Consider the following 16,827-nt stretch of genomic DNA (forward strand, 5'->3'; position numbering starts at 1 on the left):
TCTGAGGGAAGCAGCGAGGCGTTCCCATGGCAACAGGTGCGTTGTCTGCCGGGCAACGAGAGCGACAGTGAACTGGGGCTATTAATAGAATTTATAGCGAGCGGTTATGTCGTAGACCTTAGATTAAATGTGGGCTGGCATGGACTTTTTGTTTGTTCTCCTGTGTAAATATCACGTGAACACTGGTCCCGCCACACCACATCACACTTCCATTTCCTCCCCATCCCAGTCTGCTAGAACCAAATGCACATTTTATGGTGTCCCTGCTATTCCAGAAATCACTTTCTTATTGAAAATGTGCATAATGTGACACATCTGTGATGCAATTGGTGGGAATGAGAAGCATGTGGCCTGGCTGTATCCTCTTTTGAGCCCCATGTGATTGGCAGGGAACATGGGCGCACAAAGCATATTCACTATGCGTGTCACATATTGTTGCGTGGTCCTTTGTAGATCTGAGAGACAATGCCAGTGTAATAAGGCTTTCAGTGTTTGGGGATTTGTTATGTGGTGCATGTCTGCAGTATTCGGCTTCCACAAACTCACTTTTTAAATAAAATAACCTTTTTTTAAGCCCCAATCCCCATTCACTTTCATTATTGAGACGAGCAGACAGTAGTTTCTTCGGATGAGTTTGTAGCAACCGGTTGAGTGAAGGATTGAATTTTCATTTTTGGGTGACTCATTCCAAAGCGTTTGTGCTTTGGGCACCATACTTTCTAAACACTGGATAGATTTCGAAAGCAAGCAAACCTATGTAATAAAAGACAAAAGTGTGTAGGATAATAATTTTCAGTTGTGCTTATCCATGTTTTTGCCATTTTTTTTTCATCAGCTAAAGAGGTCAATAGAGGCACTAAAATTTAATTTTCTTTACTTGATATTTCAACCAACTCGCCCGCCACTCAAAAAGAAACAGCTTGAACAACTTACTGCACTGTTATGCCATATAATTAGTTTCACATCTGTGGAATATGAGCATCTAATGGAAATATGCCAAACCAATTGGAACATATCCTATTTGACTGCTATATATACATCCGTCCAGGTATTGGGTCCATGACCATTCCTGTGTACATCGCTGAAACATCGCCACCCCACCTGAGAGGACGCCTGGTCACCATCAACACACTGTTCATCACAGCGGGCCAATTCATAGCCAGCCTTATCGATGGGGCCTTCAGCTACATGCAGCATGGAGGCTGGAGGTAGGAGCACCACGTCTTTGGGTTTAAATGACAGAATTTGCATGGAATCTAGAATTTGTCTTGTTTCTTTGCTGTGGGACAATACAATGACTGTATTTTTTATGTTTGAGAGTATTTCCATGATGTCTACAATACAGCGCCATGGGATGTGAGCTTGAAGTCTGAATTGAGTGTGATGCGAGAATGAATTCACTGTGTGGATTTGTCTACCTTTGTCAGCTCTACTGGAACAGACTGATCTCATGAAGTAGCGTGTGTATGACACGCAAATTCGTATTTCCATTTTTGGCGTGCTATCAAGACGCATAATCGCCTTTCAGCGTGTTTATGAACGCCGTTGACTTAACATTATATAAATATATGACTTACCTCAACCCCGTCTCTAAACCTAACCGTCACTGGGGTTAATGGCATTTATGACTGTTCCCTTACCATCCTAGGTAAAAAAAAGATATGACTTACCTCAACCCCATCCCTAAACTTAACCGTCACTGGGGTTAATGGCATTTATGACTGGAGATTTGACTGCGTGTACAGACACGCGGAATGACGCGGACGTTAATGGCGTAGACATATACGCATACACGCGGAAACACGCGGATAGCTCAAAATGCGTAGAGATAACACGCCACGTGACTCGAAAGTGGCGTATATGTTTACGCAAAAGTCATGATGTCATGTTGACTGGAATGAACCATCCTGTAGGGCAGATAATGTAAATCATATCATTTTCACTCTATGTAGCTTGTCATAATAAAGCCTCAAAACGAACCAAAATAAATGTTAAACCAGCAAATATACCGCTCGCAATGTGTTGCTGTTGCTCTGGGAAAGAAAATGTTATACTTGATGGAAATTTTGCCATTTATTTACTTTTTTCTTTCCCAGGATCTAAACCACAAATCGCTCAATGTTAATGAAGGGATTACTGCATAGCCAACTAATTATCATGATAATTTGCAGTAAATAATGATTCAAAGGATGGCTAGGTTTATCCAAAGAGAAGAAGACCATAAGAGACTAAAACAATGATTTTTTCCCTCCTAATTTCTTCTAACACCCTCAATTAACGAAATTTCTGTTTCGTGTGTAGGTATATGCTGGGTCTGTCAGTGGTCCCTGCATTGCTGCAGTTCCTAGGGTTCCTCTTCCTACCAGAGAGTCCTCGCTGGCTCATCCAGAAAGGTCTGACCCAAAAGGCCCGGCGCGTGCTCAGCCAAATACGTGGCAACCAGAACATTGACGAGGAGTATGATACTATCAAAAGCAGTATTGAAGAGGAGGAAAAGGACTGTGGAGGAGGTGAGAAAATAGTCTTGCAAACACTCAGAGATGCAAGTAGCTCAAAGAAACACAAATATAGTCTCAGTTCACTGAAAGTAATTAAGTGCACAAGAGAACCCCATGTGGATATTGGTAACTTAAGAAGCTTTCACATTTTCAGCGATTTGCTGCAGAAATGCGCCCGGAAGCCATTCGTTTTAAATGGGAATTGGTGAATGGAGAAGACATTAGTATCAGAAACTGCTACAAATGCAACAAATGTTGCAATGTATGTTGTTTATATGCCTATGTGGTGTTTTTAATATGTTTTAAGACTAACCGTGTGCAAACTCATAAGTCAACACCTTTGCTGAGTATTTTCTTTTTGAAACTGCAGTGAACCAAAGACTTGCTGGTGTTTCTGACATCGCAAACTACCTTGTAACCAATCAGGTCAATGTGATTGTCAACGAGTGGATCTCTGAGCTGGTGTGAGTGAGTGGAGGTTGGGCTAATTTGCATATTCATTGAACCACTTATATATTATGAGGCCAGGATGTAGAGTTGCATTTAAGCTGTTTTAAGGCATGAAGAAATTTGCTTTAAGGGGAAATATGCTTAAAGGGGACATATCATGTTAAATCCACTTTTTTAGCCCTTAAATGCATTTTGTTGTATATTTGGTACAGAAAAGTTGAAGTTATTCTCATCAGGTGCTTCGTTTATATCTTTATATTCTGTATTGGTCATCTTTTTCAACCTGTTCAGATTTTTCTGTTCTCTATGGCGTTTTTTGAACAATTACGTCACCGTATTTGCCGCGGAACTGACAAATAAGGACATCGACTACCATTTTTATTTCCCGCTCCGATTTTGTAGTCCAAGCTCAATGATGCAGAAGTTACAAGAAGGAAAGTCAAAATGTTCGGTTGTTGGATGTAGTGACCCTTCAAAGATTCCAACTTCAACAACCTCCGCCAGTATAAAGAAGTTTTTGCCGATCGACTTCGTCTGAATGAGGGGTCAATTCCTTCTATCTTTGGAGACGACGACGAACAGAGCATTTCGATAAGCTGTAAATATCGTTAATAAAAATAAAGTACTTTACTTTCTTAAAACACATGGTGGTCATGGTTTAGCAGTACCTTTGTCTTTCTTTGTTTTTGTGTTGAAGTAACGTTACACTTCTGCAGTATTATTGTTCTTGAGTTTCATCAATGGTCATTTAGCTGATGCTTTTCTACACGTATCATAATATCAATACAGATTTTTAGTGGTAAGATTAGACTGTAGTCATTTATCTTGCTAGTGTGCTTGTTTTAACAAGAGAAATAATCGACTTTCACTTATAACACAATACAGTTACATACCATTGATTGCACTACATCCATATGAAGACGTTGTTCTGAAGGTTCGTCGTCTTCTTTTTCAACTCGCTCGCTCTGGATCGCACATGTAAGGCTTGAAGGACAAGTCTTCCATTGTTGACATTTTGTTAAAGTGTGAATATAAATGTTCTTTGACTCAATATAATCGTGTATCTCTAACCAAACTACAAAAATGGCCGAACGGAGTGGAGTTGAACCAAGTTTGAACGGGCGGGGTTTGGAGCGGGCGGGGTCCTTTTTATTTAAAGAGGCCGCACCAAAACGAGTTACCAACGGGCACACATCAGAAAAGGCATGAAATGTTACCGAATATTTTGGTGCAATGGTCAAAGAATGCCGATCATGAGCAGTTAACCGAACTATGATTTATCACGAAATGTCATGAAAATCAATTGTCTCCAGTAGTCTCAGTTAAGCAACTAGACATAGGATTTCAGACAGTAAAGCTCACTTAATCCGTTGTCTGATACAGTCGACTATAGCAGTTAAGTAGGAACACCTACCCGCAACAAACAGGACAGCATCTTGGCCATCCTTATGAAAGCAACAAGAACAACAAATCAAAATAATTGAAGATGGGGCCGCAAGTCTCACGGAATCAAAAAAACCTGGGAAATGTCAAGAGTCAAGAGGATATTGGAAAGTGGTTTCATTCTGTCCTTAATTACCTCTGATTCAGAGGTTGGTAACTTACTGGCTGAAGAGGACTTTAAAGTACATCCCACTTTCCTCTGCAGAACTAAAAGTGAAGGAGCCCTTTAGAGTTTTTCAAGAGTTTTCACTTTCGAAAATGCCATGTTGCTCATTTTTATCCGCTACAGTCCAGGAGGTAATTTATTGGAGATTAATGGAAATGAAAGGGGAACAACAATGTTTCTTAATGCCGAACAGTACATGCAGGGAACACCAGCAATAAAAACCCAAAGGTGCCAAAGGTGTTCATGAAGCAAAATTCACTTGAGTCAACCTATAATATATTAAAATGCAATGGAAGGCAACATTACCAGCAATTCAACAGCACAGCAGGGCAGAAACAACTACTGAATAGCACATGCACTTGAACAGCATGTTTCACCCAAGCAAATCTAATTCGGCCGTAGGTGGAGACAATTACTAACCATGGGAAGTCACCCACCCCCTAACCAGCCCTTATACAACCTTGTTTACTAACCAATCACATGTCAGTCATAGTCTCCCAGACCTTATTGCCACTTTAGAGCGTCTAAATATGATTTGTTCTTTTGTTATGGGACAGGTTTCTGACCTCAGACAAGTCATTGTGAAACCAAGCCATAAGCCAAAGACCCTACGGACATTATGGTGATTACACCTTTGACAGAAACACATATATTTTCTGATTCTGCAGCTGTGATAGTGATGATCTCATGCTCTTATCACTCGAATGTGAAAGGTCATGGGTTTCAAATGGGCAAATGTCAATTACTGTGACAGTAATTAGTAGTTACAGGAGCAGAGGTTGTGTTTGTCAAAGAGAAAGTCTACTAGTTTGGAGAAACAGTAGTTTGCACTGCAGGAACCAAATGTCATTCATTTACTGTTATAATTGCCAATTTTAAGAAACAAGAGTAAGAGTCCCACCACCAAAGTCCCATAGTTCATGCTGTGGCCACATTTGCATGCCCTATTTTAAAAAGCCAGCATTTCTAGTCACCAGCATAAGGTATGTTTTGCAAGCTGGGACCAAAATGGTATAGCTGGGGATGCTGTTTGCTGGTCCCCAAAATAGGAAGTCGGAATGTTGGTGGTCCAGCCGCTTGAGAACAGGATGCTGGTCTACCAGCTAGACCAGCACTCTACCACCAGTATAAACCAGCCTGGACTAACATGGAATTCATGCATGTTTCAACAGGGATCAACAGACTATATGTGCAGTCCAAAGGGCATGTCTCAGGACACTGTTTCTATGGGAACTGGAGCTTCTAACAGCAGTTGAAGTGACGTGATGACTTTACCAATAAGTGGTTGGATCTTTAATATGGAGGGTGGGATTTAATTCTCTCATTCAGAGTAATATGAGAGCACCTTCTTGGTATACTGTGTGTTCCTTGGTTCAACAAATGAGCAGCTAGCCCCGCATCATAGATATATACACTAGATGTCACCTTGGCTATGGCAGTTCATTAGAACGAATGCGTCAATAGAGCCGCCATCTTGGAACAGGGGAGCCCCTCCACTTTAATGCGTCAGCGACAATGTAGACACAAGTCTAATGGAAATAAAATCACGAATCATGAATGCGATTTTCTCTGGGGTTTTTTTTGGGTCAGACATGTATTTATCATTGATTCACTGAAGAAAAAAAATTTAAAAACATTCTTCCTAGTTCAGATTTCATTCGTGTGAACATCATACACAGCACAAAAGTCCACCACCATCAATTAATTTGAAGTAAAGGCAGAGTTAGCAACGTTACCTACCTACTTCCTATGACAAGTCCCCTGTTCCAAGATGGCGGCGGTTTTGACGCATGCTTAGAACCCTAAGTCTATATGTCTATGGCCCCGCATTAAAGGGATACTCCACTTTTTTTGGAAATAGGCTCATTTTACCACTCCCCCAGAGTTAAAAAGTTGGGTTTTACCGTTTTCGAATGTATTCAGCCGATTTTTTGATATTTAGAAGAATATCAGTAACCAGACAGTTTCTGGTCTCATTGACTTCCATAGTATATATTTTTTTTCCTACTATGTAGGTCAATGAGACCAGAAACTGTCTGGTTACTGATATTCTTCTATATATCAGAAAGTCAGCTGAATGGATTTGAAAACGGTAAAACTCAACTGTTTAACTCTGGGGGAGTGGTAAAATGAGCCTTGCGATCTCCTTCAACTACTTCAGTTCAGTTCTCGCGCATGCGTCGTGGAAATCTATTGAAGTCTCGTGTCGAAGAAAAGGAATAGTCGAATAAAGTCGTTATTTTTGTTTGTTTTTTCGCACAAAAAGTATTCTCGTCGCTTGATAAACTTATAGTTGAGCCACTGTAGTCACATGGAATATTTAAACATTTTCTTCATTGACTTTCTGGGCCGTCAAGTGTCATTTCCTTAGGAGCCTATGTGGTAGTTATACAGCTCTCAAATTTAATCAAAAATATCTTCATTTGTGCTCCGAAGATGAACGAAGGTCTTACGGGGTTGGTACAGCATGGGGGTGAGTAATTAATGACTTAAAGGGTTAGTTCACCCAAAAATGAAAATTAAGTCATTAATTACTCACCCCCATGCTGTACCAACCCCGTAAGACCTTCGTTTGTCTTCGGAACACAAATGAAGATATTTTTGATTAAATTTGAGAGCTGTATAACTACCACATTGGCTCCTAAAGGACTGGCTCTTGACGGCCCAGAAAGTCAATGAAGAAAATGTTTAAATATCCCAAGTGACTACCGTGGTTTATTCGACTATTTCTTTTCTTCCTTGTAGGCCAGAACGAGACTTCCTTAGATTTCCACGACGCATGCGCGAGAATTGCGATCTGAAGTAGTGTAAGCTGGTGTGAGCAGATCGCAAATCTCGCGCATGCGTCGTGGAAATCTAAGGAAGTCTCGTTCTCGTTCACATTTCCAACTGGATAATTTATATGGGTCGTGGGCCCGTTTGGTTGCCTGTTGATGGCAACATTGCCCAGCAACATTGGTCAAAAAGTTGCCCTGTGTATCATCACCTGTAGAGGTTTTTGTGAAAAAGGTACACATGGACATTCACTTGATATATATGTGCTGATATATATATAATCTATATATATATATTATTTCACATGCACTGCATACTTTCAGTGGTGAGATTTTGAAGAGAACATAATAACATTTGCATTGTAATCATGATCTGTTGTCCTTCTGTGTGGAATGGACTATGTCTGTTTTTGTTTGTCGTCTTATTTGTTTTGATTGTTCCTGATGTGAAAAGCCTCGGCACAAATAGAAAAGGAAACGGATCAAGGAAAATGTAATGAGAAATCGTCTAAATGAGATGACACTGTTAAACCTGCCATCTGGTATCGCAATGGCGGGGACAGCTAATATTAAACATCCCGCAGTAAGCAATAGATGTGAATCAGCAAGAGGAATGATAAATGTAAGACCTTTTAAAACAGTTTCCTTAGCCTTTTTTAATAAAATCATATTGATTTGTAAGGATACAATTAAGCAATATTACACTTACACTTGTGTTGTTGTAGGCTACTGAATATTAGGGGCTGTTTACGCGACAGTTTTCAGCTAAAAATGTACAATATTTTATGCGATTTGGGTACGCAAACTTTTGAAAACGGTTTTCAAAGTGCAGGTTTTTGACAACAAAAACACGAATCTCTGAAGGTGATGATGTCATGCACATGCGTATTACGTGTTCAGTCTATAGCGTTTCATCGTCATCTAATGGCTTGGCAGCAGAATACAGCGTTTTTAGTCGTTTTCGCGGATCCATGTGAATGGGGATCGTTTTGACAATGGTGTCGTCTGTAGATGGAAAGATCAAAGGAAAAACGTTCAGTTTCACATAAAATTTATATCTTTGTTATGTAAATTTACCCTTCGCCTGACCATGCTAAAGCTCCAATATGGATTAGCCTACTGCGAAAGTGTGACTATGATGACATTACTACAAAATGATTTTATGAAGTTGCTTCTTGCACATTTTGTGACGTGGTTAAGTAAAAAAACGTGTTCAGTTTTATCTGAAACATGTGAATGCAAAGTTTTATGATGTATTTGTTGTACGTAGCAACTCTGAGGCTAAAAGGCTAATGCTAATTAGCCTTTTATATGCTAATGCTAATGCTATTTTCATGTTTGAAAATAGCGATAACTAAATAGCGATAGTGATAACCAATACAAACATGAGCAAAAATGCATTTTCTGAAGAAACCATGCCCTTTAACTTGCTTCGACAAGTCTTTGTGCTATTTTATCATCACACAGTTTACAGGACTCACAATGAGATGAGCTACTGATCAGCTACTGGCAGGCCATACTTATGAAGTATTGAAATATATGATAATACATGCACTATGGTAAGTATTAATAGTGTTTTGAGGTCAAAGCATAGTATTTTGAAAGGAACCGCAGCCCTGTATCATAAGTTTTGTGAACAGGACTACAATTTGTAAGTGTTTCACTGGTGTTCATTTCAACTGGAAACTTCAAACTGGAGTTTTGCAAAAATGAGTAAGAAATAAAGGCAGTATTAATGACACCCTGAATTAATAATTCAGACTTTTCATGAAACCTCATGCCTCTAGGAGATTTGGTTACATATGCACATGGAAATACATATTCAGCAGCACATATTAAATTTGAACCAATGAATTAATGAGACTGTGTATTTATGTGTGTAGATGTGTTTTTTCTTGATTTGTACAACTGTACATCTTATATGCACAGTGTTACACCTTTTTAACACATTGCATCTAAGCGTCTGCTTTCATCTCCAGACTTCATTATCACCTAAGTGGCAAGATTTGCAAGTCTTATTTATAACAAGACAAACTGAATATTAAAATGCTGAAGGTGTTGTCTTTTACTTCAGTAGTCAGAGTTGAAAAGATTTTGTCCTGAAAGTAATGAGAATATCCAGTGCATTGTGGGCTGAGTCTAATTTCACATTTAGTATTTTGAATATACAGAATTCAATAATATTTGCATAATTTGACTACATTCCAGTATTTCATCTTAATCATGCTCTTTTCAGACACTGTTGTTTCTTTGGTACAGTAAACAAGTTAACTTAACTTACATAATAATAATATAATATTTATACTTACTGTATATACATTTTCACAAAATATTGAAATGACCTAACAGAAGTAAATGAGGGAAAATAAAATAAAATAAAAAAATTGTTGACTTAATAAAATAGATTTAGCATAGTTAGCTGTGAACATCTTAATAGTTCAGCATGATTCTCTTCAAAATGTTCCTCCCTCATTAAACTAGTTGAACTGAAGTACTAATGTATGGAGCCCCATAGTCCCACTTTGGCAAAAAAAAATAATAATAATAATAATTAATTATAACTACAGTTTATAATAGAGTTAGTATCTTGAGGCCACGAGATATTATCTTGAGGCCACGAGTTACTATCTTGAGGACACGAGATAGTATCTTGAGGCTAAGAGTTACTATCTTGAGGCCACGAATTACTATCTTGAGGCCACGAGTTAGTATCTTGAGGCCATGAGTTAGTATCTTGAGGCCACGAATTACTATCTTGAGGACACGAGTTAGTATCTTGAGGCCACGAGTTACTATCTTGAGGCCACGAGATAGTATCTTGAGGCTAAGAGTTACTATCTTGAGGCCACAAGTTAGTATCTTGAGGCCACGAATTACTATCTTGAGGCCACGAGTTAGTATCTTGAGGCCACGAATTACTATCTTGAGGCCACGAGTTAGTATCTTGAGGCCATGAGTTAGTATCTTGAGGCCACGAATTACTATCTTGAGGCCACAAGTTACTATCTTGAGGCCACGAGTTAGTATCTTGAGGCCACAAATTACTATCTTGAGGCCACGAGTTAGTATCTTGAGGCCACGAATTACTATCTTGAGGCCACGAGTTAGTATCTTGAGGCCACGAGTTAGTATCTTGAGGCCATGAGTTAGTATCTTGAGGCCACGAGTTAGTATCTTGAGGCCACAAATTACTATCTTGAGGCCACGAGTTAGTATCTTGAGGCCATGAGTTAGTATCTTGAGGCCACGAATTACTATCTTGAGGCCACGAGTTAGTATCTTGAGGCCACGAGTTACTATCTTGAGGCCACGAATTACTATCTTGAGGCCACGAGTTAGTATCTTGAGGCCACGAGTTACTATCTTGAGGCCACGAGTTACTATCTTGAGGCCACAAGCTAGTATCTTGACGCCACAAGATAGTTATAATAAATTTTTTTGCCAAAGTGAGAGTTTTTCACATACAGGCTTCAACCTTTTCAAAACGGTCCCTGTTCAAACGGATCTACGAAAACGACTAAAAACGCTGTACTATTCATGCCAGGCCAGTAGTTGGCGATGTCACTTTGTAAAGAAACAAGTGTGCAAAAAGCCTTTCAGACGAATTTTCTGTAAACGCATGGCTCATTTTTGTTTATTTCGTGTATAAAACTTTATACGTTTGTTCTGATACCGTATCATAGAGCGACGGATTGAAAATAACCTATATTATCCTTTGATAAAGCATAATGCGAGAAGATTGGATCGCATGCTTTTAGTGCATTATATTAACAAGACCAGAGAGCATTAGGACATAATGATCTGTTCAGGACTTCTGTGATGTTGTTTGCCATGTTATGTTCATTCAACACACAGTCTGTAGCTTTGATAATATAATCCTCCCAGTTAAAATATACAGCTAATATTTTGTGTAACATATTCCCATAGGGAATTGTGTATTATTGTGTAACCATTGCTATCGCTATAGAAGGTGGTAAGTAAAACTTGGGCTACAGAAGATAAGGGTTCGTCTCAAGGAGGCATTGATAGAGTAAATAAAGACACAAAACAGATCAGTTCAGTTTGGTGTTGGTACCATATATTAAGTGAACATAAAGACAAAACAACAACGACAACGCAATACCCAAAAATCTCCAATCATGCAGAAAGGTTCAATAGTTCATAGAAACCCAGGCACAATATTACTCAGAACTGGAGAATATATTCATATAAAAAGACCGGTCCACAACACACAAGAATTTCCATAGGATGCAATAGTCCATGAGCCAGAATTCATCTAATGGCTCTAAGTGTGTAGTAGTGTGTGTGTACGAATAAGAGTAGAAGGGGTGAGCAGACTACAATAGCCTCCTACCAACCCCACAAGGCAATGAGGTTACTGGGCCGGTTCTGTTCCAGGTAAATAATGGCTCGCCATCAACTGGCCCGCACTGGTCACACCTGGCCTGTATTAAATAAACAGGACCCATGATTTAGTCACTACTCATACAATTGATCTACTAGCTAGGTTTATAATAATATATATCTTGTGTACACAATACAATAGTATTCAAATACTGCATAAATAATTGTCATAAATATGTTAAATGACAAAAATAATACAAACTGAAATGCATATAAATAACACACATATTTAGGATTATTTACATTTCACTCAATACAATTTGTCATTCAGAATATAAATAACGCCTTTAAATACTTAAGACCTTTAAACGCCTTTAAATACTTAACATTGAATAAAGTGCATGGTTTATGATTTACATAATTCATTGAACCCAAAAGAACTCCATAGGAACAATTGGGAACCTAATACTACCAGCTAGAACAGCCCATAGAAATACATTCAAAGATAAATGCTGTTAGCATTAAACCAGCAGAACTTCACTAACAAGATGCATAGCATGACTAATGCTATTAGCATTAAGCTAGCGGAGAATCCCAGTGAACACATACACAGTAATGCCAAATGCTAACAACAACATGCTATCGGACACAGCAACAAACAGACTCACCAATTCCCGCAGATAATTGACACCCCGCGGCACCAGTCGGCTTCTAAACAACGGTAATGGACACTACAAATACAAAATCGCACGCTAGAGTCAACCGAGCCTTTAAGATGGAAAATAACATTATTTGTGCAGAGACGTACCGAGTGCAGCTGCTCCGGTGGCTTCCCCTTCATACTACTGATTGGGGAACTCACCGCAGCTTCTAAACCCGCGCTTGAGTGCTAGGATTGGTTGAAGCGCTCACTGAACTATCATGTGACTCTTGCATGAAAAATATAAATGAAGGGTGTGTTCAGGTGACCGGGCAAAATTAATTAAATTTGACAGAATTTTTCCCTGGGTTACACCCTCCCCCCTTTAAATCCATGCACGTCCCCGTTGCATGTCGGAACACTAGATGACATGAACCGGTGACCCCGTCTCAGACATAGATGAAATACTTAAAACGTCAGACAAACTATGGAGCAGAGACCGAGCTACAGAAATTAGAGGATTACCTAAGGTCGAATATTGTAATCGCTCAGGTGGTACTCTGTGTCGTGTCGAACGTCTTAAAGTCAAGTCGTGGTCAACTATGTCATCGTCAACTGAAGGCTCAACAGAAACAGCAGGCAGTGGACTGGATTCTACAGGAGGGTCTTCATTCAACTGGATCTCGGTAAGTGTCTCTTCAGGTTCAGGTGGGTTCTCAGTTACTGTTCCTGCAACATCTTCCTCTTCCACAACTTCCTCTTCCTCACATGACTCGCTGCTGGATTCGGACACAGACGACACAATTGGGGCTGGAGGACAAATAGGGGTTGGTATAGAAGAACTACAGTCAGCAGTATCACTGGGAAGAACAGCATTTGAAACTCTGCATTGTCTTTCTACAGTGAATCGAGAAACAGATGGTTTGAAGATAAGTGACTCCGCATCTTCAATGTAATCATCACTGACAGGAACGTCGATCAATTGGCCTGATTTTTGGGTTTGTTGGCGAGTTTGTGGCTTGGAACCATGATCACGCTCTGGCGGCGGGACATTCTCAACTGCTGGTAGAAAGCTACATGGAAGGAGGAGATCTCTATGTAATGTACGCAGTGGTCCATCTCTACCCTCTGTCTTTACAGTGTAAACTGGAAGCTCACCAGCTCTTCTGACAACAACATAGATGTCCCGCTCCCATTTATCTGAGAGCTTGTGCTTTCCCCGGAGACGTACATTTCTTACGAGCACTCTGTCTCCCACTTCCAATGCTGACGGAATGACTCTCTTGTCAAATCGTGTCTTGTTCCGCTCAGATGTTTTTAGAGCATTTTTGGAAGCAATCTGGAACTTTCTTCCAACCGTAGCTTAAGCCCTTGCACATATTGAGAATGAGTTTTGTATTGTGGTTCACGCAAAGGTAGGCCAAAAGCTAGGTCGACAGGAAGACGTGGGGTTCTGCCAAACATTAGTTCATATGGGGTGAACCCGGTTACTTCGTTTCTTGTACAATTATATGCATGAACTAATGGCTTCACAAAGTCTTTCCATTTTGATTTTTGTTTGTCTTCCAAAGTACCCAGCATACCCAACAACGTCCGATTAAATCTCTCCACTGGGTTTCCTCTTGGATGGTACGGCGTCGTCCGACACTTTTGAATACCAGCAACTTCACACAACTCCTTAATCAGTTTTGACTCAAAATCTTGACCTTGATCCGTATGCAACCGTTCAGGAATTCCATAATAAACAATGAAGTTATCCCATAAACATTTCGCTACAGTCCTTGCTTTCTGGTTTGGTGTTGGGATGGCCACAGCAAACTTAGTGAAATGATCAGTCAAAACGAGGATATCACGGGTGTTGCTCGTGTCAGGTTCAAGACTTAGGAAATCCATACAGATTAATTCGAGAGGACGAGATGTTTTGATGCTGAGCAGTGGAGCAGCTCTTTCAGGTAAAGCCTTCCGTCGCACGCAGCGACCGCACGTTTTGATCTTGTGCTCAACGTCATTAGCCATCTTCGGCCAAAAAAACCTAGTGCGAACAAGGTCTAAAGTGCGCTCAATTCCCATGTGGCCCATTTCATCATGGAGACTTTTTAGCACGGCCGAACGAAGACACTCTGGGAGAACAAGTTGGTAAGTAATATCTTGATTGTCTTGACGTCTCCTATATAGGACTCCATCAATCAACTCCAATCTTGCCCACTCTCTCAACAAAAGAGGTAATTCATGGAGCTCTGTTCTTGCCCTTGGAGGGATCTTTTCTCCAGTCTCCATCTGATGCACCAGTTCTCGAATGGTCGCATCACCCCTCTGTTCCTCCTTGATGCTGAAATGAGACAGGGCTGGAGGCAGCTGACCATCTTCAGTAGCGAAGCTGTCAGGGACTGCCATTGCAGTGATGGAGAGGGACTCAACCAGCGTAATGCCCTCAAGACCAGGACTGTCAAAATGAGCAGCTCGAACGAGACAACCCTGACAGATGGCACTAACAATTTCTGGAGAAATCGAGTTTGAGTCGGCAAGACGATTTTCCAGGAACTGTTGTATGAGCTCATGATCTTTAGGCGATTCATCAAAACCCTGGTGAGGACGTCGAGAGAGTGCATCTGCGTCTATATTTTGTTTCCCAGCCCGGTACAAAAGTTTGAACGAATATGTGGAGAGCGCAGCCAACCAGCGGTGACCAGTTGCATCCAGCTTGGCAGAGGTGAGTATATAAGTCAAGGGATTGCTATCAGTCACAACGGTAAAGACGGCTCCATACAGGTAATCCTGAAACTTTTCGGTAACACTCCACTTTAATGCCAAGAACTCCAGTTTGTGGGCGGGATAACGACTTTCACTCTGAGACAGGCCTCTGCTTGCATAAGCTACCACCCTCAGCTTCCCCTCCTGTTCCTGATAGAGTGCAGCTCCCAATCCGGTTGTACTGGCGTCTGTGTGAAGTATGTACGGTTGGGATGGATCTGCAAACCCAAGGACTGGAGCTGTGGTTAGTTTATCAATCAATGTGGTGAAAGCAACTTGGCAACTGGAACTCCAACGTTCTCCAAAAGGCTGTTTTGGACTTTGGTATTGAGCGGGTGGTGATGCCTTGTTTCTGGCCTTCCGTACAGGTAAATACCCACGAGTGAGGTCGTTCAGAGGTTTGGCAATGGTGGAATAATCTTGGATGAAACGGCGGTAATAACCCGCAAATCCCAGAAAAGAGCGTAGTTCCTTTAGATTAGTGGGAATTGGCCAGGATTTGATGGCGTTTATCTTTTCTGGATCCGTTTCTACTCCTCTCTCTGACACAATATGACCCAAGTAACGTACAGATGTTTGGAAGAACTTGCACTTTTCTGGTGACAATTTTAATCCGTACTCTCTCAACCGGTCCAGCACTCGTATCAATCTCCTCTCGTGTTCTTCAAGGGAACTGGAGAAGATTATTAAATCATCCAGAAACACCAACACTTCACGAAGATGGAGATCGCCCATGCATCTCTCCATCAATCGCTGGAACGTACTTGGAGCATTAGTGACCCCCTGGGGCATCCTATTAAATTCCCAGAACCCCAGGGGTGTCACAAAAGCAGTCTTGGGCTTATCCGCTTCGTGCATTGCAATCTGGTAATAGCCTGACTTCAAGTCCAAGACTGAAAACCATTTTGAACCAGTGAGCGCCGTGAAGGATTCTTCTAACTTTGGAAGAGCGTAGGCGTCCTTGATGGTCTGGAGGTTAAGCTTCCTATAATCGATGCACAACCGGACATCCCCATTCTTCTTCCGCACCACGACAATAGGAGAAGAGAAAGGTGATGTGGACTCACGAATGACACCGGCCTCCAGAAGCTCACTCAAATGACTACGAACAGCCTCTATGTCGCTGGGATGGATTGGTCTAGCACGGTGTTTAAATGGAGTTCCATCATGAAGCGTGATGTGATGCTTTACCTTATTCGTGCATCCAAAATCAAGGTCATGATGTGAGAAGACCTCTGACATGTCCCGTAATCTCCTTGTGATCCGCTCTTTCCACTCCAATGATATGGGGGAGTCACCGAAATCCAAATTGAGAGAGGTAAGTGTAGGTTCTGATGGATAACTTTTCACTTGATGCCGTGACAGGATACAGTGGTACGTTCTGAGCTCTGCGATGACACTCAATGGTGGAATGTAGATGTCCTGCTCTGACTCATTTGTTACAACCACTGGGACTTTATAGGGGGCATGAGCCGGAAGAGTAATAAGGCAGTTGCTAACACATAGACCCCCAGGCAAGATGGATGCAGGATGCTGAATGAGGACAGACTGGCTGGTGCTGGGAGAGACGACTTTAGCAGAGCCCTCGATGACTAATGTGCGTCCGGCCGGAACACGCACTGGGACTTTGCTTAAAAGTCTCACTACTCCAGTATGGCCAATGTCTCCCTGCTGTTGCGACAACTGGAGGGTCTTTAACACGGCTCTATAACCCTGTGAGCTTGGTTGGAATGTTGGCAAGTTGCTCTGCAGGTATTGCTC

At 41.0% G+C, this 16,827-nt stretch overlaps 1 protein-coding gene across 1 annotated transcript in view; it reads left to right on the plus strand.

Moving 5' to 3' along the window:
- Nucleotides 1-16,827, plus strand: part of slc2a13a (solute carrier family 2 member 13a) — a 71,805-nt gene that overhangs the window by 8,428 nt on the left and 46,550 nt on the right. The window contains exons 2-3 of the mRNA XM_039668475.2: nt 1,049-1,208; nt 2,302-2,510. Of these exons, the coding sequence (XP_039524409.2) occupies nt 1,049-1,208; nt 2,302-2,510 (369 nt within the window). The remainder of the gene's footprint in view (nt 1-1,048; nt 1,209-2,301; nt 2,511-16,827) is intronic.

The sequence above is a fragment of the Pimephales promelas genome, chromosome 24 (assembly GCF_988280905.1).
Source record: "Pimephales promelas chromosome 24, fPimPro1.hap1.1, whole genome shotgun sequence".
Lineage (NCBI taxonomy): Eukaryota > Metazoa > Chordata > Actinopteri > Cypriniformes > Leuciscidae > Pimephales > Pimephales promelas.